Here is a 23,581-nt window from a genome sequence, read left to right as displayed (position 1 = left end):
TGTATAGTAAATATCGCTATCTATCTTTATAACGTAATCCATAACTACGCGGTTGCAGCACAAGCAATAAAATGATTTATACCTCGATATATAAACCAGAGTTTAACACAGAGTGTCCGCAAAGTCGGCTTTTTCCTACAAAGATTATAGAACGGACAGTTTTGCGTAAATAATTGTAATAGTCTGTTAAAGTTGACACCTCTAACTCGCCATTTATTGAAACGCAATTTATCATTTAAGTAGTAATTAAAAACTAATTATTTTAATTTCAAAGATTGATAAAAAAAGTGAGAGAGTAGCATATGCACGCACACACACTCATATACTAAATTTATAATATATTATAACAATACTTTACATCTACATTAAAATTGATATTTTGTATAATATTTATTCGTATTACTAAAGTGCAATACTCTACTAAATTGTTAATATTCTAGAATTTATTCTGGTAAAACTATCAATTTTTCGAAGAAACTTTTTTATTTCTTTTAGGTCTATTCTTCTGGTTTTAAATTATAAATTTTATTAATCTGAAGAAATTGTGTCACTTTTGGAATGATATCGCGTGTGATATATCCGTCATCGCGCGGACAAACTTACACAAAGACCTACATTTCGAAGACGCTGAAACTGGCACATTCGCGTGCCGAATAAAACGAAGAAATGAGAAATTTGAAAGATAAACATCTCGGTTCGTTGGCACCCTTAGAAAGATCCCAGCTTCGGTTTAGGAGAAGGGAGAAGAGCCGTCCGTTCCTCGGTGTGACGACGGCGCCGACGTCGGCAGTGGTGCTGGTAATGGTGGTGGCGGCGTCGGCAGGAAGGGGTAGGGCTGAAAGCAACCCTGCCAGAACGGCTACCTGCCCGCCACCAACCCTGTCCGCGACGCTTCCCCAGTACTCGAGCGATCGCTAGCACGACCGCGCACGCGACATCCTACCCTCGGGGTTGCGCGCTTACCGCGTCGTGTATGCGTGTGCGTGCGTGTATTTGCGAGTGCACTACGCGGGACAACGGCATGCCGAGAGCATTGCCGAACACAGTGGCAGCCAGCAACGTGGGATTAGCGTGACACACATAACTCCGCGTGGCACGTTAATCGCTCAATCAACCCTCGTCGCGAGAGGTGCTTGGAGGCATCACGATCTCTCGTATTGGGCGTAGGAGACGGATCTCCCGGCCAGCATCTCCGCGAGATATGGAATTATGTAGGGTCGCCAGGTTAAATGAGTACAGGAGGGTGCGCGAGTAGTGAGTAGTACATGAACGGAATTAACGCGAAGCGTCAAGTAGTGTCCGTGTGTGTGCGTGTCCGTGTGTATGCAACAACAAGTAGTTTCATGTTTGCGAAATGTTCGAGAGAGATTTGTTATGATCTACCTTAATTTTGAACTTTTTTCTCTCTGTTTGTTGCATATGTATCTTTGTTTTTCTCTCCTTTTCGTGCTACAAAATTTATCTTCTCTTTTTCAACAAAAAGTTTGAAGATTAAACAGACTCTCGCGCTCGTGACGTTCTCGTTGTGTGCTCCGAGCTCATTATCTCTTCGTATACTCTATTTTTGACTGTAATTTGTCTTTTTCTTAAAGGTAAACAGTCCTAAAAATTATTTTGTAAAAAACATTTTAAAGATAAAAAGAGAAAAATTTGTGATTGCAATTTTCTCATTTTTTTAAAACTTTTCTGTATCATCTTTCTTGTTTCACTTATTCTTTTATCTATGTTTAGCTACCCCCTAGTGTACGCTTTGTTTCGCTTCTTTCTGGTTACAAGGTACCATGTGCACTTTTGAGATAGTTTCATTTTCGTCCCTTATCCTCTGGAGAAACACTCGAGAAAAATTCATCGGCCGTGTTTGAGGTCCGTGAAAGAATTGGTCGAAAAATTGAGGGCGACGTAAGCAGATTGCATGCTATGTGTCACGGTGAATAAATTAGGACAATGTTCGGAGATAGCTGCGGGGTAGTTTGAAACACCCGCATTGGGTCGTGTTCGACATCTCGAGCCTATTAACCCGCGATACGAACAAAGCACAGAATCGGATAGCTCAAAACGGAGGACGGTCTCTATGCAGTCCAGTATTCTTATCACATACACATAGTATCGAATAGATTTTATGGTCAATCGGTTGCTAAAACATATTACTATCAAATGCACTAGCCAACCGAGTTATGCAGCTTTGACGTTAGAGCAACTAGACTAGAGCATCAGAACGATGACGCTCGTCATCGAACTCTTTTTTACTTACTCTCTTTATCTCTTCATCGTGTTTCACGAACGAGAGAATAATTTTTATCCTATTTAAATTCGGCAGATACAGCGATTTTTTTTTTTTTTTTTGATGAAGGATTATCTATAAAATCTTGTTTCCATTTTAGTAAAATTGGAAGTATATATGATATAATCTAACGTTTGAAATATTATATTAAAAACAAAGAGAGAGATATATTCTTTGTTAAAAAATGTCAAATATTATATATGTATTATATATTATAATATTTTAATTAGTTGCGTTGTGTATGATAATAAAGATTTTTTATTTTTATTTTAGCACGTTTACATCCAATATCTTCTAAACTCATTATATATAGCGGATCATTTAATAATATAATTGTCAATGCAATTTATCGAAATAATTTGATAAAATAATATAATTTATTGAGAATATTCCTCGAACGCGCGCGCACGTTTTTCGATACTATTTAGAGACAATTAAAAAATTGCATTATTCCAGACTATTTAAAGTATTTAAGAAACTAAATGTTATGAGAAACAAAAATTTAAACTCGTGACAATATCAATATAATTTTCGATATCTTGTCTTGGACAATTTCAACGATTCACAATATTAAAATATAAAAATCCTTGATTTAACAATGATTGATTATTCCTTGAAAATCGCATAATTCATGAAGTGAAATATCTCGGCGTTAAATATTTTTAATTTCAATTAATTGAAAACAATTCTCTGATGGGTCGTGTTATATTCTAGCCTGGCATGGCTGCGTATTTCGACCGTCCTTCGCATTGCGTCGCACGGCAGAACGGGGTCATTAGCTACGCGGACAGTCGGAAAGGGTCAAGCGAAATCGCTCGGTCAGAAGCGAGCGTCGTAATTCTGATTCCATTTCGAGAATACGTGCACCGGGACGGGTCGATCTATCATCATTGCCGTTCTACCCGACACCTTGACGACGTAGATCGATCCGATCGGCCTGACCGCATCTTGGCGTTACGAACGCGATTTCGTGTTTACAAAACACATGATACACAAAATCTCTACGAGAAATCGTGCAAATAGAGTGTTTCTGGACATTCAAAAAACTTTAAGTTTTTTTCGCAAAATTCTCAAGACACTGGCACTTGATTGTGGCAAACAATTTGGAGTTACTTTCCGCTGCATTAACTGTATTCACTGAGAATAGTCACGATAGCACTGTTACCTTGATGAAACACTAAGCGATACCGTAAAGTACCGTAAACACCGGTAAACACTATCGGGTTACGAGTGCTTTTGTGTGATACGACGTACATCTACGTAAAGTAATACAGTGAATCCGATTAATCATTTCGTAAAGCGGATACTTGTGAAATTCGCGTATGATGGAAACGCGAGCGCCGGCCAAGCCGCTGGAAGATATTTACGGCAACCGTGGAAAATCATCCGTTTCGTCGAGCACGGGGAATTATCTGATATTTGCTATCAGATAATGTTGGGCCATCATCGATAATGGAGCGATAATCCGGCTAAGATTCGCATCGCGAAGCTGACCGTTGCAGTCAAGGACGGTCCACCGAACATCGATTGGTTCACGGAAGACAGCACGAATTCCTTCCTGACGAAGTAATGCCCGAACGGGCTATAATTGAGCGTACAATTACATTTGTGGGAATCTTTACTGCTGCGATTTTGGATCCGTGGAAAAGTCGTTGCCAAAATTGAAATAAATAAAGAGTTATCATATTTTATCTCTCTTGCCAATCGTAAATAAACATTAATTAGCAGTAAGTAAACAAGATCGAGTAAGATACTGCCGGCAAGTACTTGTATAATACTTATTTAAAAATAAATATCAAGACGCTTATATACATATATGAATTGCGTACTCTCTCTATATTTGACACGTGAAAGAAATCTAGAGAAAAATCTCTTTTGCTCACGAAAACACAAAATTGCTTCTGGATCGGTGAGAAATATAGAAGAAAAGTATTATCCCATAGCCATTGATGTAAAAAGCATCGACTGCTAATGCGGATGAATTGGCAGGCAACATCGACGACCAGCTTTTACGTGGCTTGTAGCTATTTCGAAGGAAGATCGTTAGCAGCGTTAGCCCGGAAATCCCGCGGAAGATTAATGAACGGTGCGGTTAGCGGTTCAGTGACGCCGCGACGATAATAGCCGCGATAAGAATCTGCGGAAAATTCTCTCTCTTTCTCTCTTTCCGATCCGGCGGTGGTGATCCAAGTAGCCGGCTTGATGTTGTCACGCTTCCTGCAGGAGCTGTCATCAGCGGACAACAGGAACGCCGTCGCAGAAAAACGGAAGGCCGACGGTTTGTGATCGTTTCGGCAGCGGGCCGATCGTTCCCGCGTCACAACCGATCGCGACAGTGCATCGAACGTCAAGATAGCTGCCGATGAGAGTAATGTGACGAAGGCGGCGGGAGCAGGTGAAGAGATGACGGTGACGGTGACGCCGTCGACTTCCGACGTCGCCGACAAGGCGGTGTCGACGGACGATGGTGGCAGCGGCGGCATGGAAGTGGCGCGTCTCGAGGCCGTCCTCGCCGCCCTGGTGGAAACGAAGGTGGAAGCGATGAAGGCATCGTCGACGCTAAGCCGACGTTCCGGTAGCGCACCCGCCAGTCCGCGCCGACCTAGATTGACCTCGACTTCGACGGCCTCCTCCTCACTGAATCATCACCACCATCATCACCATCACCATCATCATCATCACTCGCAGCAACAGCAACAGGAGCAACTGCACAATAAGAAAAAAGGCCAGCATCATCAGCAGTATCACCGGCATCGTCGTAAACGTCATGACTCCGCGCCTTGCGGGAGTGATTATCTTAATAACGTGATGGATCATTCTCAGCATAAGTTACCTAACGGTAAGTCAACAAATTATTATTCCTCGATCCACAAATTTACTTGTTTAAAGAAAGAAAAAAAAATTAATTTTGATATTTCTAAATAATTATCATTTATTTTATATAATCTTTTGAGTAAAGTTTGAGTTACTTTAAAATTGTTTTTACGTCTAAATTTCACAATAAAATTAAAGCAAAATTTATTACTAATTCTTTCTTCCTTAGCGGATAGAAATAATAGATATTTCTGTATTGTTAAATATTGAACATGGCTGAATGATATTTGCTAATTGCACTTTGTAGGAAAGGGACGGAGAAGAGCCTCCGAAAGTCCTAGAAGTCCTCGAAAAAAGCGCAGGCATTCGAGGAGCCCAAATGTTCTTCATCAAGGCGTCGTCCAAGACGTTCACACCGGCCTCGATTCGCGCTTCGAGCTGCTCGGTATTGACGGCGACCAAGATGTGGCTCTAATAAACTTCGAAAGGGCCAAGGAAGTCCTCGGTGACTCCTGCGAATATCCACGGCTGCACCGAAGTGCCTGCTACTTTTCTCAAAGCGCAGCTCAATTGTAAGTACTTTTTTACGCTCAATGTACTTTTAAAAATCACAACGATAACAATGTCGAGAAGTAAACTTTGATGGATCTTCGAGAAAGAACAACATTTGATGAAATTATTATAAGACCAAGTTATTTTTTCAACTTTGAAAATTAAAACCTTGCGACAAATGTCTTCGCTGAGAACAAACCCACCCCAGGTCCCATTGAAATTGAATTATCTTTTCTTTCTTTTTCTCTTGTAAAAAGTCAGAGTGTTTCAGGAAATCTTTATGTATTCCCTGACATAGTTTTCTCATTTATGATCTCGTGAAACTCGGTCCTCGCGTGTACGTCAGGAATAAACTCTCTGCTGGCAAAACTTTCATACGCTATCTTATCCTTTACGGAGTCGCTGAGCGTTCTCGTGCATCTAGTCTTTCCATATTCACCACATACATTCGAACGGTCAACTACGAAGAGAGAGAGAGAGAGAGAGAGAGAGAAATATGGTTTTGGCATGAGTGCAATACAACATGGTGTAACTGGGTCAGCGCAGTGCGTGGTTGTGCACCTTCGTCATATGTTGCTCTCAGCAAACACGGTTTGGCGACTGAACCACCTGGGCGACAAAGGACGAGCATCATTGAAGCGTGTAATGAAACTGCGGATCGGGAGTTAGTCGATGGCGAGTATCCATCACGAGGAGGCGTCATTATGTTACCGCGTCATTCTGCCATGTGCTCTTTTCTTCCTTTTTTTCTGAAATTAAAACAGATTCTGAATTATATAGCGAAAACATTCGATATGATAAAAAAAAACCTTTTATAATTCTCTCACATTGAGCATCGATATTGCCTATCATGTAGCATATAGTTCAAGAGTTTATCTAAAAATGCTTATCAATACGTTTCAAAAATATATTTTGCATGCTAAATAAAAGATATTTAATTAGTTATATTTGATAATAATGTGCAAGAGATTAAAATATAAAAGATGCAATAATTTATTGAAAAAATACCAAAAAATATTTATTATTATAATGAATGAGTATAAAAAAAAATATTTTTTTAGCTCTCGAACTTTGTTATAGCATTGTTTCATATATTTGGAATAATACTATCTTTTGATTAAAAATGTAATAATCAAAACATTTCAGATATATGTAAACCATCGGAGAATTTATCTTGACAGTTATCAAATAACTGTTTTGTGATATATTGTACAGATAATTTAATTAAAAAACTTTACGACGGAGTAGTTGCCCGAAGCGACTGATTCAACGCCGACGTTTACTACTTGATATGATTTATTTTCGATACAGCTAAATCCATTACTATATTGATTTAATTTTTCTTTATCATACGTCTTCTTTTAATCAAATATACTGTCTTATTTTAATCGAATATGCTGTCGTAAGTAGAAGCTTCTATCTATAGTAATTGTGTTTTCCGATACCCGTTACGAATATGTTTTAAATCGACATATTTTTAGAATGTTTATGGAAATTAACTGTAACAAATAATTGCGGAATAGCAAAATCGTACATTCATATTCGGAAAATGTAATTTTTCTTAACAAATGTAACAAAATGTGCAAACGACGATAGTCAACGTGAATAGATGTGTTGGCCATTGTCCGACCTCACGCCGGTTGTTATCACTAGCTCGAATTCGAGCTTGTACAATGCCCGACATGACACTTTGGTTATCGTTTTTCCAGTTTTCCGTCCTATTCTAGCAGCATTTTCTAAAATTATCCTCGGAGAGCACGTGACACACGTGGCCTTCGTGTGTGTGACGTAGATAGTGCAACGATTGTTCTTCGTTCAGCTCGATATCGGGGTCTATTTCTCGTTGACTGTTTTGAACTCGTTTATCGAATTACTAGCCCGCTTTTTAACGTTTAAGACTTTAAATGTGTAATAGCTGACCAAAGTTGGACAATTTTATTGTAAACAAGTCGCTCCAATTTATTATTCACTTTGTCTAATGCTTTTTTTAAATTTATTATATATATATTACACAGTGAAATTTTATATGTTATCGCATGCACTATCTTTATTTTTATCAAAACAATTTTTAACAATCCTTTATCAAATATTTCCCATATTTAATGTTATAAATTTATTTATACTGTAATTTTATAATACATATTAAAACATTATGTTCAATTAAAACTTTTTAATTTTAAATTTTATAGCTTTAGAGCTTCGAATAATTATCGAAGTAATGCAAGCTATAAATTAAAATATATAAATTATTATCTTTAATTACTTACACATACACTTAGTTTTTTTAGAGTTATCGATTTAGCATCGTTCAGCTTTTATTTCCTTCGTATCGTTCAGCTTCTTGTTGCGATTGGTCGATTGAAAATGGGATAAGTTTCTAATTCCAAGGGTCGATGTGAAAGTAGTATGCGGAAGTACATAACAATGGATCGGCCTTTTAGTCACTGCTACGTACAGCAAACAGCAACTTCTCGTATTTCACGAACAATGCAGGTACCATCATGATCGATACTCGTTCGTTGCTCGTCTTTCTTCGAGTCTTCACAATTAATGTCGATGTCTAGGAATGTGCTAGAGAGAATATTATTTCGTTGTTTAGTTCGCAAACGGAAAGCATAAATTTTAATTAACGACCATCGATACTTTGAGATATCTTATTGAAAATATCGATAAGCATAATCTCGATAAATGGATAGATTAAGACTGACAATGAGTTAATTAATTCGATTTTTATTTAAGCAATCCTTTTGTTAAAAACACTTGAGTGTTTTAATATGTGCACAGCTTATAACTTTAGACATTTCTATTTTCTATTATTAGATACAAGGTTAATCTTAAAAACAAAAAATCTATTTTAATTTCGAAGAAAATATATGATACGTATAAATAAAAAGTTATTTTTCAAGTTAAATTAAACGTCAGATACATAGTTGGATTATTGACATGTTTCATATCCGAAACAATACTGATCAAGTAACGATTTGATAAGCTACAACAATAACCCGTTTTGAAAACAATAGCTTGATATTACCTGTGTGATGGATTTCAAACATCGTTGGAAAGTCAATTTTTACTCACTCGAAACTTTGAAACGAATTTTCATTCAAGCGAATAACAAAAAAAAAAAAAAAAAAAATTATCTCTTTGTTCTTGCCTTTTCCAGAAAAATTCATTACGACGACGACGACTATGTGGCGTTGAACGTAGCCGACGAGCTGGAGGAGGAAGAGATCTTAAGTGGTCCGGAGAAGGTAGATGAGCCTCAGGGAAAGTATCACCGACCACGAAGAAAGCGCAAACGTAAACGGCGCAAAATCGAGTCCGTCGTTCCGGACGAGGAGCTTGTCGATCCCGAGGAACTCCCTCCTCGTGCACGATGGACGATCATGGCGACCGCTTGTCTTCTACTCGCCATGTCCTTGCTCTTGGTCGGTGTCACGCTGCGGATGGCTCCTATAATCGACGACATGGGTAAGTCAATCGCAATAATCAACACTTTCGTTTTTTAATTAAACGGCGTATTCATTGCTTACTGGTTTGATGAATTTAAAAAAAAATTTATTTTTTAATTTTATATTATTAAATATATTTTTTTAAGTTACTTATCGTCAACGTCATTTTTTTTTTTTTATTTAAATTTGCGAAAAAACTTCTTGAAAGATAGAACGTTCCGCCTGCTCGATAAACGCGTTTATTCGCCGATGATTTTATTAGAACGTGATAAAGTGCGGGATTTATTACCCGCGGTATGGATCTTTCACGGGCGGAGAGAACTACCTAAGGTTGACTCGATGCGTACGAAAATAGTAGCTAAATAGTGTAGCACGGATTTATAGATTTGAGAGCGTGGGAGAAAATCATGTCGGATTACCGGTGCTGAAATATGCAAGACGATCCCAAGGGTGCTAACCTCCGGATGAAGTCGCAAGGCATTAATGATTTAATACGTTCTTACTATGCAATCCCAGGAAACGATATTGTCGTTTGAGTAGATCCGATTAACTGCATTGCCAAGTTCTCATAAATTCTGAAATTTGATTAATTCTCTTCTAATCTTTCCATTAGACATTTCAAAACTGTCTTCTTTCTCCTCCTCTGTTATTAAATCTACAGAAAGTTTCTCATTATCTGCTCTCATTCAATAAGACTTCAAAACTTCAAGTATGTATATTCTAAAAATAAAATTAGAGACTATCTTGAACAATTCTGTTGGAATTAAAGCAAATAATTAAAAAGGTGACCTATTAATTATTTCAAATAGTATATTTTTCTTATTAAATTGTTATGTACATTCTTTTTTCATTTATTAATTTATTACATTTTTCTTATTTATATACTTTGACGTCGAATTTTCTATCAAAGTATCAAAATGTACTTTTAATATACAGAATATTACTGACCTGATATTCTAATGAAATTAAATTGATATCTTTAATTACATAAAATATAAAAATTTCGGATTGTGGTCGGGTTGATTCTAATACGATCATGATTTGATCAACATCGATAACAATTTCGTGGTGACGTTTCCTTCCTGATAGCCACAATATCAGATTTCATTTGCATATACTGAGGAGAGAGCTGGCTTTTCAAACCGCGGAACGGAGAGGGAGAGTGCACAGAGATTTTCACCAATTAGCCGGTAGAATTACCCTCGGTGACGACGACGACGGTTCCAAGTGCTGTATCTGACAGTGAACCACTGCCTTAAATACACGTCATAAAACGCGCAGAATATGCACGTGTATGCACGAACACATACGTTTCGTTCCACTGGCACAAACGAGCTGTATGCAGCGTGCGAGGTCGAGGGCGCTTCGCGTCTCTAAATTAAAGACGCACGTCTGCGAATCCTCCAGTCAGCCGTCGGATTTCGTCAGCTGAGCCACCTTAAAGCCCGCACTCGTCGACTAGAGAAAAGCTCGCTTTCGAGAAGTGTGCAAGTGTGTTAATCTAACGTGCGCGCCAGCAACGTGTTTTCCTCCCTCCGTATCATCGTCGATCGAGTATCGAGTATCAGCATGTTATCCTGCGGCGAACGCGATCTCACAATCAGTTCCTCTTGTCGGTGACCTGATTGAAAGCGTTACGAGAAGAATGGAATTAAAGTTTTAGCGAGCTTTTGCATTTTCGATGCCCGCACTTTTCCGACGCGATGTGAAACTGTTGGAGCGATCTATTGGAGTTAACTCTCATTTCTCCTCGAGGGGAAACAATTTCCTGGACATCTGTGCTGCTGTAATCTGTGAAAGCCGTAAGGCAAAAATAAAACCGCGCTTTCGTAAAATTTCTGATGGCGAGAAAAGCAGTTTCAAACGCGATTTTAACGCTTTGAGATTTTAAAGATCGTTAAGGGCTGTTATATTGCTTTTAATCCGTCTATTATGCGACTAAAGGATCCTATTGAAATATCTTATTGAAATTAGTAAAGCTTATTATCATCAAAACAGAGCATTAATTACCATTATCAAAATACAATAGAATACGCGATTTTTCTCTGGAAAATAATATTTGTTCTTAATATCTCAGAAAAATTTATTACTACAGTAATCTTCACGTATCATTATTCGTTGTATAAAATTTTTCAGTTTGTTTACTTTGATCCTAACTAAATATATTAAAATTTTTGCTAACCGTTAGATATCCATTTCCGATAGACTACGTCAAAGTGTGAATGACGTTGTATAAATATACCAACGCACGCGAAATCAACAAGTCAGAGTCGATACTCAAACTTATACGATATTCTGTCGAGAGATTCACGGAAACGAATGTCATCGCTTGCGGCAGGTTGCGGAAACGTTGCGGTATTATTGATTCTGGAAGATAAAATTGTTAATCTCTCGTCTCGATGCAAACGTTTGATGATATTTAATTTGACCTGAAGCTAATAAATTTCCAGAAATTATTCGTAATCGTGTGCGAGATTTTTTTTTTGACTCTCCGAGAATTGTGCAAGATATTAAAAATATGAATTTACATATCATATATTTCATATAATTCCTTATAATTGTTTTCAAAATTGAAGTAAAATTTTAAAATTTATGTACGCATAAACGTATAATTATATCGGACAAAATATAAATTATAAAGGTTATTTACATTGGAAAATCAAAAGTCTAACAAATCTCAATTTTAAAGTTGCTTACATATCGTTTACGTATAATTGTATTTGAGCATTTGTAATCAATTATTTTTAAACCACCTGGTTTTAATATTATTTATAATTACACGTATGCAAGGTGCTATTTCATGCCTGAGCGCGAAATTTGTAAAATTGCTACGGTATCGATTTGCATCAGATACGACGTTCCCTAACATCAATATTTCATGTCGACGTCAGTATGTGAAATTTTAAATATTATCAATTATAAATATGGCTTTCTCATCGTTCCGTCATGTTTTAAAAATTTTAAATTAAATAGAATGATAAAATTAGAATTTTATAAGAGACCAACGTATATCAGTTAATTATTTCTAGCTAATTATACTTCTAGTTAATTATACTTCTAAATTTAAAAAAGTCTGATTCTCGCTATTCAATTCTTTTAAAGTATCCTACACATTTATTTCGAATTTAATGCAGATTTTTACATAACTAAATTCGAGATAGAGAAAAGATGGATTAATTTAATTGAGTCTCAAAGTAAACTCGTTTTGAACTCCTCCGAACTTTAAGAACGAACTTTAAGAAATATCTCAGCGAAAGATAACTCTCTCCCACATCTATAGTTGTGATATCTTTGCGGCAAAATTACCAAGTATATATCGCGTCGATTTTAAATTTGCAAGATACCTTTGTCTTGTGCCCGAATTGCAGAGAAGGTGTCGTTTTGGCACTTTAATAACATTGCGTTTACATCGCTCACAGTGGAATCAGGTCAAGCTCAAACACGCAGTTGATTTTCGCCACCGTTCGATTTTGACGTTGCACGTCATTAAAGGGTACGGATATAGACCGATCGTCATTGCTGACATTTGGTTACACCCACAACTGTTGCAGTTGATTCATTACGATCATTTCCCCGTCAATAATGATCATTTTGCGCGTATTGGATCAAGTGATCAATCAATTAGCGGTCTTTAATTACTTCTAACAAGCAATTGTACGCTGAAACCTTTAAGCCAATACTCGAAGTTTGTAAGTATCAACTTTACACGATTCTCAAATTTATAACTTGACAGAAATCCACCGACTTTTCAACAAAAAGTCTGCTAGAAAGTTATTTTGTAGCATAAAACACTTTTTGTTTATTTCTTTCTTTTTATATAATCTTCCTCCCCCTTTTTGTATGTACATATGTTAAGGTCGACCAGTGATATTGTGACTCTAAAACGCTAACGCTGCATTTTACATCTAGCTCTCGTGTAAAATAGTGCTACAAAGTACGTGAATTTTTTATTTTACTGTCACGGAGGGGAAAAGGTGAAATGGCAAGACCAGCCACGGCATGTAAAAATTTTAAATAGAGCCTATTTCACAGGGTCATAATAAGAATAATACATTGCTGCCCATTATGCTTGCGTACTTTGGCAATATCGTAAAGTAGTGTGTATCAATCTTGTGCAGTTAGGAGATGACATCTACGGTGCGATTTATGTGTCCGGTGTTTGCATAATTCTGGGTTGTGTCAATTCACGCCGCTTCGGCGTCTCGCATAATCAGGTGGCATTTGCGTGTCGCAGATTGTAAACGTGAAATTGCGTTTAACGCATTATGAAATTAACACATTATTGTTATAGTTTCTGAAACGCTGGCCAATTGTGTTTCAGTTAATAAGTATTTTATGGATATTTATCCGGGGCAATCACACGGAATTATTTTAAATGGCCACAAAATTCTTATTTACATATATATATATATATATATATATATATTTTTTTTTTTAATTAGAAAATTTAGTATTACAAAAGTAACTTTTCATTTATTTTATCACATTTATTCTATGAAAATCTAAAAGATTATAGGAGAAATGATATTTTAGTTTAATTATTTAAAAATTTATAATTCTTATTTCGCGGATAATTTTTATTCTGTGTCAAAATCTGGGTTCTAATTTAATGACTCACTCGCTGTATCGTAATATAGGATAATCCATTTTGCATTGGAAGAGTGAAATTCGATGCGCAAGCATAACGTGTGCGTGAGTATGTGTGTGTGGGGGGGGGTGTGTGTGTGTGTGTTTACATTATTATATTACTTCACGAAATCAAGTTGGATTTCTATATGTTGCATTTCTCGATTTGACTTGTGGACCTCGCAGGTGCGAACGCATTCACGGAGTAAAAATCTCTAAAGTGAATCTGTGTCATTTTTTTCAACCTACATTTTTCTAACCAACATCAAAAAGTAGATCTGAAGACATTTTAGAATTTAATTTCGTTCCCGTTACCGTGAATTAAAAATGTTGGGTCGTAAATACTATCGTCGTAATTTGAAAGCTTTCGTGTTCTAACGCTTCCCAGCGCGCGTTGGAATTTTTTAAAATGCTGCGCGAAGAGATATATCTGGTATATGAAAATTTCATTTACAAGAAACTAGCTGGGTGTTACACGCTGCAATGGTGTCATTAGAATAATGCGATTTATATATGTGTCACTTGGCGACACCGGTGTCGACAAGTAGTATAATTTTCCGTTTGTAGAATTAATTTTCCACGCACACACACATACATACACACCTTTTAAGAAATTTTATTTTGTACGCTCTACATCTTGATGTTATAAGCGATGACGTGAAAGAGTCAATTTCTTCAAAATCGGGCGGTTTTTTTCAATTTTTTATTCGTTTATTATTAAAAAAAAATAAGAATAAGATACTTACATTTTTGGAAGTATCAATGGCTGTTACGCAGATAATCCATTAAATGAACGGAAGTTTCAGAGACAACGATACTTTGTCAGTTTATGATCGATCTATGCGATAAATTGGAACGTGACAACTCGATAGCTCATTGCCTTGTTGTGTTCTCACTGCTTGTATTTGACATGTTCATAAACCGAAGCATGGGCGCAATATATCTTCATAAAATGGATATATTTCTGTTCCCAAATATGTAACAGAAAGTAAGAGCAATCTGCTACATTTATTGCAAGAAGTAGCAAAGTACATAATCTTTACTTTGTGTCACAAATCTGATGAAAGAACTGTGAATGGTAATTCTCATTTGTCTTTATAGCCTTCTCTCAAGATAGAAGGTTAATAATCGTAAAACACACGCTGGCGGAGAATTTTATTGGTAATGGAATTGCGCATTAGCGTCAATAGCAATCGTGATTTTCGATCGTTACTTAAAGTGACGGCGAAACGATTACTCCTACAGAATTGCATTCTCGACTAATTTCGAAAAGTTGAGACTCGTGCCGAAATTAGATCGGATAGTGTTTTTCGTAACTGGCCAATAAAGTAAACAATAATTGACAGTGAGTCATAAATTTTAATTTGAGAAACAGAAGAATATAAAACTAGAAATTTTCAATTGTTCAGAAAAAACTTAAGATCTTCCAAGATGTATTAAGTAAATGTTAATACAGTCAAATTAAATTTAGTAAAAAATAAAACTTAGATTTTTAATGTTTATTTTAAAAAACACATTGCAGTTACATAAAATTATGACCATTTTTTTTTATTTTGAAATTTCGATTTACTTGACTTTTCTTATTTTAATCTATATAGATCTTGTTTTCTCGATTTTAACGGTGTAAATATATTTAAACCTGATAATTTTAGACTTATCCCTTCTGCTTCCCGGGTAAGGAAATGCTGACGTTCGACGCGTACAGTCGTCATGCTGCTTTCCATCCTCGCTCCGTTTTCAATGCTTTCGCACAGCTAACTTGATATCTTGTACTCTCATCTCCATTCAATCACGTGTAAGTGTGAGTTGATGTTGCGAGTGAGAGAGCAGTTTCATCTCCAACAACGGCTATCTCGTTGTCTGATCGTAAATCTATCATTCTACTAGTATGGTTAGTTTATTCAGACACTCTTGGTTCGAGATTCAAATTGATTTTCTTTCAGCGTACATTTATCTTTATGTTGATAATATTTTTTGCACAAAATCAGATTTGTGCTTTGAGAGTGCTATCTCTTTTTTTGACAATACTTAAGAAGAGTCGCTTAAAGCATATTAAAGCCTCGAGTTACTTTATTGATCGCTCTTTTTAGATTTATGAAGCTCAGAAAAACGTATACATTTTATATCGATATCTGGTTGGCCTAGTTAAATGAATTTTTTTTTAATATAAGATTTTCTTGTTTTCTACAAACATAAACATGAAAATAAAAAAATAAGACTGCAAAATAATTTTATATCTCTTGCTATTTTTATTCGTAGAAAGTACGACGCTTATTTTCGTACTTAGTTTTAATAGAATGCAATTTCAGTCATAATATCATCCATAATATTTTCTTTTCAAATAATTAAGGAAGAAGAATCGTCGTAGAAAAATGAGCTAATGCTGCAATTATGATTATTAGGATAATATAGGTCAGAAAACTTAACATCTTGTGCATTTCAGTTAATATCCGTAGTTTTAAAAACATTTTTCTCGCGGCAATTTTTTCGCGAATTGCAATATATACGAGTCCCATTTATTCGGACAGGAATCACTTCTCTTTCAGAGTACTCTCGCTCCAGTTCGCGAGCTCCAAATATTAGTCTCCAGTTATTACACCAAGGTAGAAAGCCAGCTGAGCTCGGATAATTCATACATTTCTCATTTGAAAATTGTAAGAATCCAAAGAATCGGAATGATCGCACCTAAAATAGAGATCATGTACACATCTTTTCTCTCTCTCTCTCTCTTTCTTTCTCTTCTTTCGGGATTAATCTTATTAAGAAACACAAATATATTTAAAAATAATATCTTATACATAATATATTATGTGTGTGCGTGTATGTACGTGCGCTCTGTTAACAACATTAACAAATCATATTCATTTAGTTTAGTTGATAGACATATACAATTTTAATAATTGAAAGAAATGTGTCTTTAATGTAGATTTAAACACTTTTGTATTAATCTTTGAAGAATTTTTCTTTTATCACTGCATTAAAATTATAATCAAATGATTAATGATTTCTGTAAGTCACTTGTGAACATCATTCGTTAATTCCGTAAAAGTTAAATTGCACGTTAATTAATCAAAGATATTAGCGTTTACTGCGTATATATAATACTATTCTTGGCTGCATTCCGAATGATCATAAAACTAATCTATAATTCATCTTCTTTCTCTTCATTCAATATTTTTTCACCGTTAAAATCATTTAGGAAAAATTGGCACGATTTCAACGATTAAAGGTCAAATTTAATATACTGGTTATTACAAGTCGAATAATGTTAAATTGATTAAATTGTTCTTATAGTTCTACAAAGTATATTTGCTTTACAATGATATAGAAAGAAGAAAAGTTTATATGTATGTTAGTCTAGTTTAAAAGAAAAATCGACTGTAAATTTGTTATTAAATCTGCTCTAATTTTCCAACTGCACGTTTCTTATATTTCTCGCTAGAAGTTTTATACATTTTGAATCACTTGAAAAATATTATAGATTTTTAATAAAATATTTATTAAAAAGTGTCTTATTATATATTTTATGTTGTTATATACTTCAAGTATATACAATGTTTTATTATATTTTAAGCTTCTTGGTAAATCTGTGAAACACTCTCAATATGTGGTTTCATCAAAATAAAATAGTGTAGATTTGACATCGATAGATATAAGAATGGTGTTGAATGTATGTGGTTGGATCATTAATAGAAGATAACTACGTGAATGCGTCTGCAGCATCTGCAATTCCGGTGACAGCTTGCGAATGCTTGTGTCACCTGTTACACCCGTCATTCGCTTCTTGGTGCTTTCCCCACATCCTGGCTGTTATTACGTCCTCTATGCCATCGAGATATGCTAACATCGGTAACCGAAATGAGAGCACCATCGATTATCGATGTCAGGCGTCACGCGTGGAAAATACGGATCACAATTGGAAATTCAGAGCACGCGGAATACTGGAGCCAATTTCGAGCGATCCGTGAAATGTTCGCGGTCGCGTTACGACCACATTGCCGACACATGGCACGAAAAAAAGTCCGATATGATACGATGAATAAAGTAAAATGGCGCGTTTACGGGCTTGCGAACAAGCGACCGGCAAGTATAATTTATCATATATCACAGAAATTTTACGGCAATCGGATATGTCAATAAATCTTTATTATTCAACCTTACGGAACGTGGGACTTTTATCCGATTATACAGTCAATCAACGCGAGGATTTCGAAGTTTGTCGGGCACAATAAAAGGAATCGAGACCATTATACTTAGTTTCCGTTTCCGAATACCAATTTCCCAATCCATAATCGCGCACGAGTATCGAACGCGATAAATTGAAGCCGCGATATCGTCGGACGGATAATCGGCGGTTTCTCCACTTTGTGATAGATTTCGTGCCTTACGAAGGAGAGAGAAAAATCAATGATTCTCGCCATCGATACTGCCGTTACTCATTCATCTTGATGAAGCGAGCCGTCGATGGTCCATCGAATTCATTTTGCGATGAGACTTTGTCAAGAAACGAGCGATTGATCACCGTCTTCGGGCCGTTTTACGGACCGATGACGATATTGAAGTAATCTCAGCCGCTGCCGTGTGGGTGGTGAAGTTCTCTAAATATTTAGCCGAGTATATTTATCGGCATGCATACGCATGAGAATGTGTGCGCGTATACGGTCGTACGCCGGATACGCGTTTTGGCCGCGGGAGAAGGAGACACAGGAGAAACGGATCAGCGGCCCGCTAGATCCCCGATCGCTAAAAATACACGTCGCAATAATCTCAAGGGTGACGTCTACCACGCGTATCGACGACGACGTTTTTAGCCGTCCTTCTTCCTCTCTTCGAATTTTTGCGCTTTCTTCTCACCGACCACTGTTCCCCAAGATTACGTTCCGCAATGTTTACGCCATTACTCGCTACCATAAACTTGGGATAATTTCATCAACGATGCTCATATTCCCGAAGCGTAAAAATAAGCAGTGAGGGAAATAAAAATTTTTCAGCAACATCGTATATCTAATCTCGTAGGGGATAAGGTCACTTTTAATGGTTGTTTTTCTAATTCGGGATTTTGTTTCATTATTTGAGAGAAAGTTTGGTATATTTTGGTCTGAGCGAAAACAATTATAAAGAATTAACGCAGTGCTTATTGCATCAACGTTTTTTTCTCCGAAGAGTTTATTATGATAAGACACCTGCACAATGTAACGTTATGTCAAGGATAATTAATAATAACATCGTGTCTTCAAGTTCAAAGTCCTTGAAAATCAAGGCCAAGTACATTATTCTTGTTCGCATTATAGCTGCGTGATTTAATCAATTTAATGAAAATGTTTAGATTTAATGTTTATTTTGATGTTTTCGAGTTATTATTATTAAATTTGCAATGTGTGTGGTTGTTAACGATTTCAATATTTACACATCAAATTTTATCGAAAATTTTAATATGTCTGATATTGTTTATAATAAAGATTATCAATTTTTTATAAGAGAAATTTTATTTTTTAAGTAAATTGTTTTAAAAAAGATATTAAAAAGAACGAATTATTTTCAATCATAGATAAATCTATGTGCACAGATCTTTGTAGATTTATATATTCTATATTAATTAACATCTGTTCAATAAAATTGTTTTAGGTAAGATTGGTTAATTTGATGGCGAATACAGCATTCTATAAATTTCTCATGCATGAAAAGCACTTATGGCGTTCCTGCAAGAATATTCGTACGTTGCTGACGTTCATGGAAGACTTGGCCTCTTTGAGCTCGTTGCGGTGTCGTGGTCGCGATTAAACACGAAAGCGTACACAAGAGAGTGCTCTATCCTGTCGATGGTAAACCCGTGAAAACCGCGGTAGATCTACTTTAATCACCCTTTACGACGCGATATAAATAGCCTTACAGTTATTTATCACCTATTCTCCATAAAAATCTTTTCCCGCCAGCAACGAAGATACGATAAAAGTTTTAATCGAGGCTGATTTACATTATTCCGAGAAATAATTATCTTTAAATTGATAACTTGCGTATTACAATAACGAATCCTTGATTTTATAGCAACAAAGTGATGGATCACACGACCCTTGAAGATGTGATACGCATCATTGATAATACGATAAAGTGCAGATCGATCATACGTATTTTGTAAGTGTTAAAATTATAAATTCCGCGAAAAAAAACTTGTCCTTCACAGTAGATTGCAGCGTCAAATGAATGTAAAAACAATTCATATTAAAACCATATAATGATGAAAAATAGTCTGGACCTTTCGACGCATTTTCAAGACCATTAATTCAACCCGCCATGGATATTAATCATCGAGACGATCGAAATCGACGACCTAGTGCCGCGTCGTGCGAAAAAATAATTCTCTACGTGGATGATTTCGCGACAGCAACTGGTCAAAGCTTGTCGCCGGAATTCCGTGCTGAGGATGTTTACGTCTTGTCCATTGAACCAGATGGTTCGCGAATGGCTCATCGTTCCAATCTATGTCCACCCGATAGTTCGGATTTCCATCTGGATGATCGTTCCCTTTATCCCTTGAATTCCGGCGAGAGATCGCCTTCTTCTAATCTGCTGTACTCTCAGACGAGCACCCCGAGACGCTCCAGATGTAATTTAGATGTCGACCAGCGGTCCAGCAGACGTTCCAGCACACAATCGAATCGCTCGAGGACGAACAGCTACAGCAGACCGACTCCTTTAGGTAGGAGATAATTGGAACGTAAACAAATGAAAAAAATCTTCCATTTCTCACTTTTAATCACAAATAATTAATCTCGAATAAATAACATATTAGCATTGTTATGTATTTTCGTACATATGTATATCGTGTACATGCTAAAATACATCTTCTTGCGACCTTAAAATATAATCGGATTAAGTCGATCTGTTCCTTACCGATTTTGTGACGTCGTTGCTTGAATGCATTAAAGATACATGAGATATATCGCATTTAGCCTTGAAACATCCAAAAGCGATTATCGCTTTTATCGATCAATTCCCGTGGGCGTGAGAAAAAGCGCTTTAACATTAATACGCGACGACGACGTGAAACTTCAGGGGATGATAGGAGAGCCAGCGTTAGCAAGAAAACCAGGCCACGGAGGGCAAGTACCGCTACGCCACGAAAGAATTCCATTCGCCCTACAAAGACGGATGTTAAGCAGACGCGGAAAATAATAGAGGACACTCATCAACTTGAACAGACGAGGCGTCATCGGCGAATCGCCATGATCGTCCTGGGCATCTTTATCTTTCTTCTGACAGCCTCGATACTAGTGGTGGTGATCACCTTGACGCACAGCAGCTTCCTGAGTCCTGTGACAGGCTCGAAGGAGCTGGCCGAGCACAGAGCGTAAATCATGATTTTTAAAAGCTTTTGAATACTAACTCCAAATCACATGGAATATATGTCCGCTAGATTATTGAAACTGTTCATAATCGCAAATTTAATTATAATTTTTCTTTGTTCGTTATCAAGTTTAACGACATTTCCTTTTAACTATTTTAAAAGTCGTCGATGTAACTTCTATGACCTTGTTTTATATCGAACGATTACGTTTGACAGTAATAATTTAAATCTCTGCGCTGTTCTTTACTCATGAGCGATAAAGTTAGCCGCATCATAAAAGTTAAGAAAAATCTATCTCAACGCGAAAAGAAAGTAACATAAATCTACATTTTGTTCGCTCCATTTCGAAAACGGACGCGTGCGATAGTGATGTTATATAATACATACATGTACTCGTGTTAAGATACATATTTCCAAGTTTCGCGCTTTACTTACCGACGCTATTATTGTTTCAGTGCGGAAAGAGAACGAGGAACTGCTAAATTCCCTGAACAGGGACATTTCCGTGCCTGAGAATGTTACGGCGCCGCCCTAAAGCGGAGTGGTGAAAACGGAAGTGCATCGTTTATCTGTCGCTCTTGATTCGCTTCAGCCACGTGTGACACGATGTCGTCAGCTCGCGAGGTTGTAACTTCACGACGGCAGACAGCATCGTTGAGAGCCAACGTCGGCGTCGCGTCGTTTCGTTTTACGAAATGCGAAACATCGGGCGATTCAAGGGAGAAATTTCAAGACATATGGTGAGAAAGATTGATTTGGCGTATTCATCTCTTCAGCAAATCTCATCGGATCGCACGCTGATTAGATGTATCGCAGCTTTAACACGACGCTTTAAGTATGCGTCTTTGTATGACGCCGCGGTAAAGTTGTTGCAAAATTTTCGCGAAAAATCTGATCGCGATGTTCGACATACTGTATTGTACTGTTGATTGTATTGTTGCCGTATTTAAAATGGTATATATATATATATATATACTATATTCGTATCAATGCAGACTATGTGCCCTCGATTCCAGAAGGCTTCGCCAATAGCGCTCACTCCGATCAGAAGTACCAGACCAGCTTTCAATCTGAATTATTGGTGAAGTTTGGCGCCAAATTAACTTACTTGGTAACATTTTCATCTGATGAATACATTTTAAACCACAATTGGAATTGGAAATTTCTAACAAAATCGCGATAATCATATATTATCCGAAAATTATTCGGCGCATAAAATTATTACTCGACACACTACTCTCATAATAATATCATGCGCGTTAAATGTCATGATAAATCATATATTTTGCTGAATGCTTAATCTGCGTTGAAACGAGTTATAATTTTGTAAGATAACATATTGAGAGCTCGCGTAGTTTGCGAAATTCGATTCGACGATAAGTCGCGTACCGAATGTCAACAACGAAGGAACGATTAAAAAAGTGACACGTCAGAAAATGTGGTGTCGTAGCCATAGCATCTGGTCGTCTGTCCGTTGGCGAAGGAATTGACGTGTACATGAGACCTCCCTTCTATATACTTTGAATACGAGTGGATGTACGTGGCCCGAATCGGGTACACGTGAGTATCGATCTGCGTCATCAACACGCGAATACGGGCTTTATACGTCACGGATTTGCGAGAAATCGTGTCGCAGGACAAAAACGCGACGTAGAGTGTATAGCTCCTTTTGTGCTTTTTTATACGTCTTCCAGGACACGAGAAAAGATATGAACTCGATAAATGGAAGGTTCTCAATTAAAGGTCCGCTGATTCCTTAGCGCCGACGACGTTTACGATGTTCTCGCGCATGTAGAAAGCTGTACATAAAAAAAGAACGTTTATTATTAACGTTACTGTTTGTAGTTACACGTCGAGAGGATAGTCGAAATAAGGGCCAAATTGTTATTGTCAATTTGTAAAATAAACTGTCGTAGAAAACGTTCGTTGAGATCGCGCGCGATACAGGAAGAGAAGGAGAAAAAAAGAAACGGAATGCACGATCAGTTATTAAAGTGTGCAAATGTGTGTGTGTGTTCACGTGTGGTCGTGCGTATGTGCATTGTTGTATGAATAAAAGTACAATTTACGCTTCGCACGAAACGGCCAAACTATTTTTATTCGTTTCACTTTGTTCTCAGTGCAATTTCCAATTTTGCTTTGCGACTAATTGCTTAAAGTTTTATCGAATGCTTTTCGTCACGCGTAATGGCGATTGAGCAGGAACTTTTTCCGATACGTATATTTTGAAATCTCTTTTCACGAGCATAGAAAATATTTGCTAAATTTATGAATATTCCATTTTGCGATTAAGCTATGTATGTACACAATTTCGATAAGTGCTCGCGATACATGCTGCGTTCAACAAATTTATATTCTGTATGTGTAAGAAGGCAGTGTCTATTATTTTTATAATAGCGGATATTATCGCTACTTACAGTTAAAAAGTACAGTTATATCATCAAAAATTTATTCCGTTACATTTGTTATTTTTGTTACATTTGTTATATTTGAAATTATTTTAATTTGAGG

At 36.6% G+C, this 23,581-nt stretch overlaps 1 protein-coding gene across 6 annotated transcripts in view; it reads left to right on the top strand.

Moving 5' to 3' along the window:
- The first annotated feature begins 756 nt into the window (after positions 1–756).
- LOC140675331 (uncharacterized) overlaps positions 757–23,581 on the top strand; it is a 32,248-nt gene continuing 9,423 nt past the window's right edge. Inside the window, exons 1-5 of one of the 6 annotated variants that reach the window (XM_072909697.1) lie at positions 778–1,211; positions 2,996–5,120; positions 5,403–5,667; positions 8,811–9,118; positions 21,526–22,039. In XM_072909697.1, coding sequence (XP_072765798.1) covers positions 4,685–5,120; positions 5,403–5,667; positions 8,811–9,118; positions 21,526–21,605 — 1,089 coding nt within the window. In that variant the 5' untranslated portion in view covers positions 778–1,211; positions 2,996–4,684 and the 3' untranslated portion in view covers positions 21,606–22,039. Of the gene's footprint in view, positions 5,121–5,402; positions 5,668–8,810; positions 9,119–19,770; positions 20,012–21,525; positions 22,040–23,581 lie in introns of those variants that run through there. The other 5 variants (XM_072909694.1, XM_072909686.1, XM_072909704.1 and 2 more) reach the window with 5 other exon arrangements.

Source organism: Anoplolepis gracilipes, chromosome 2, assembly GCF_047496725.1.
Source record: "Anoplolepis gracilipes chromosome 2, ASM4749672v1, whole genome shotgun sequence".
Lineage (NCBI taxonomy): Eukaryota > Metazoa > Arthropoda > Insecta > Hymenoptera > Formicidae > Anoplolepis > Anoplolepis gracilipes.
The sequence above is the reverse complement of the archived record's forward strand: the minus strand, read 5'-3'. Positions and strand labels throughout refer to the sequence as shown.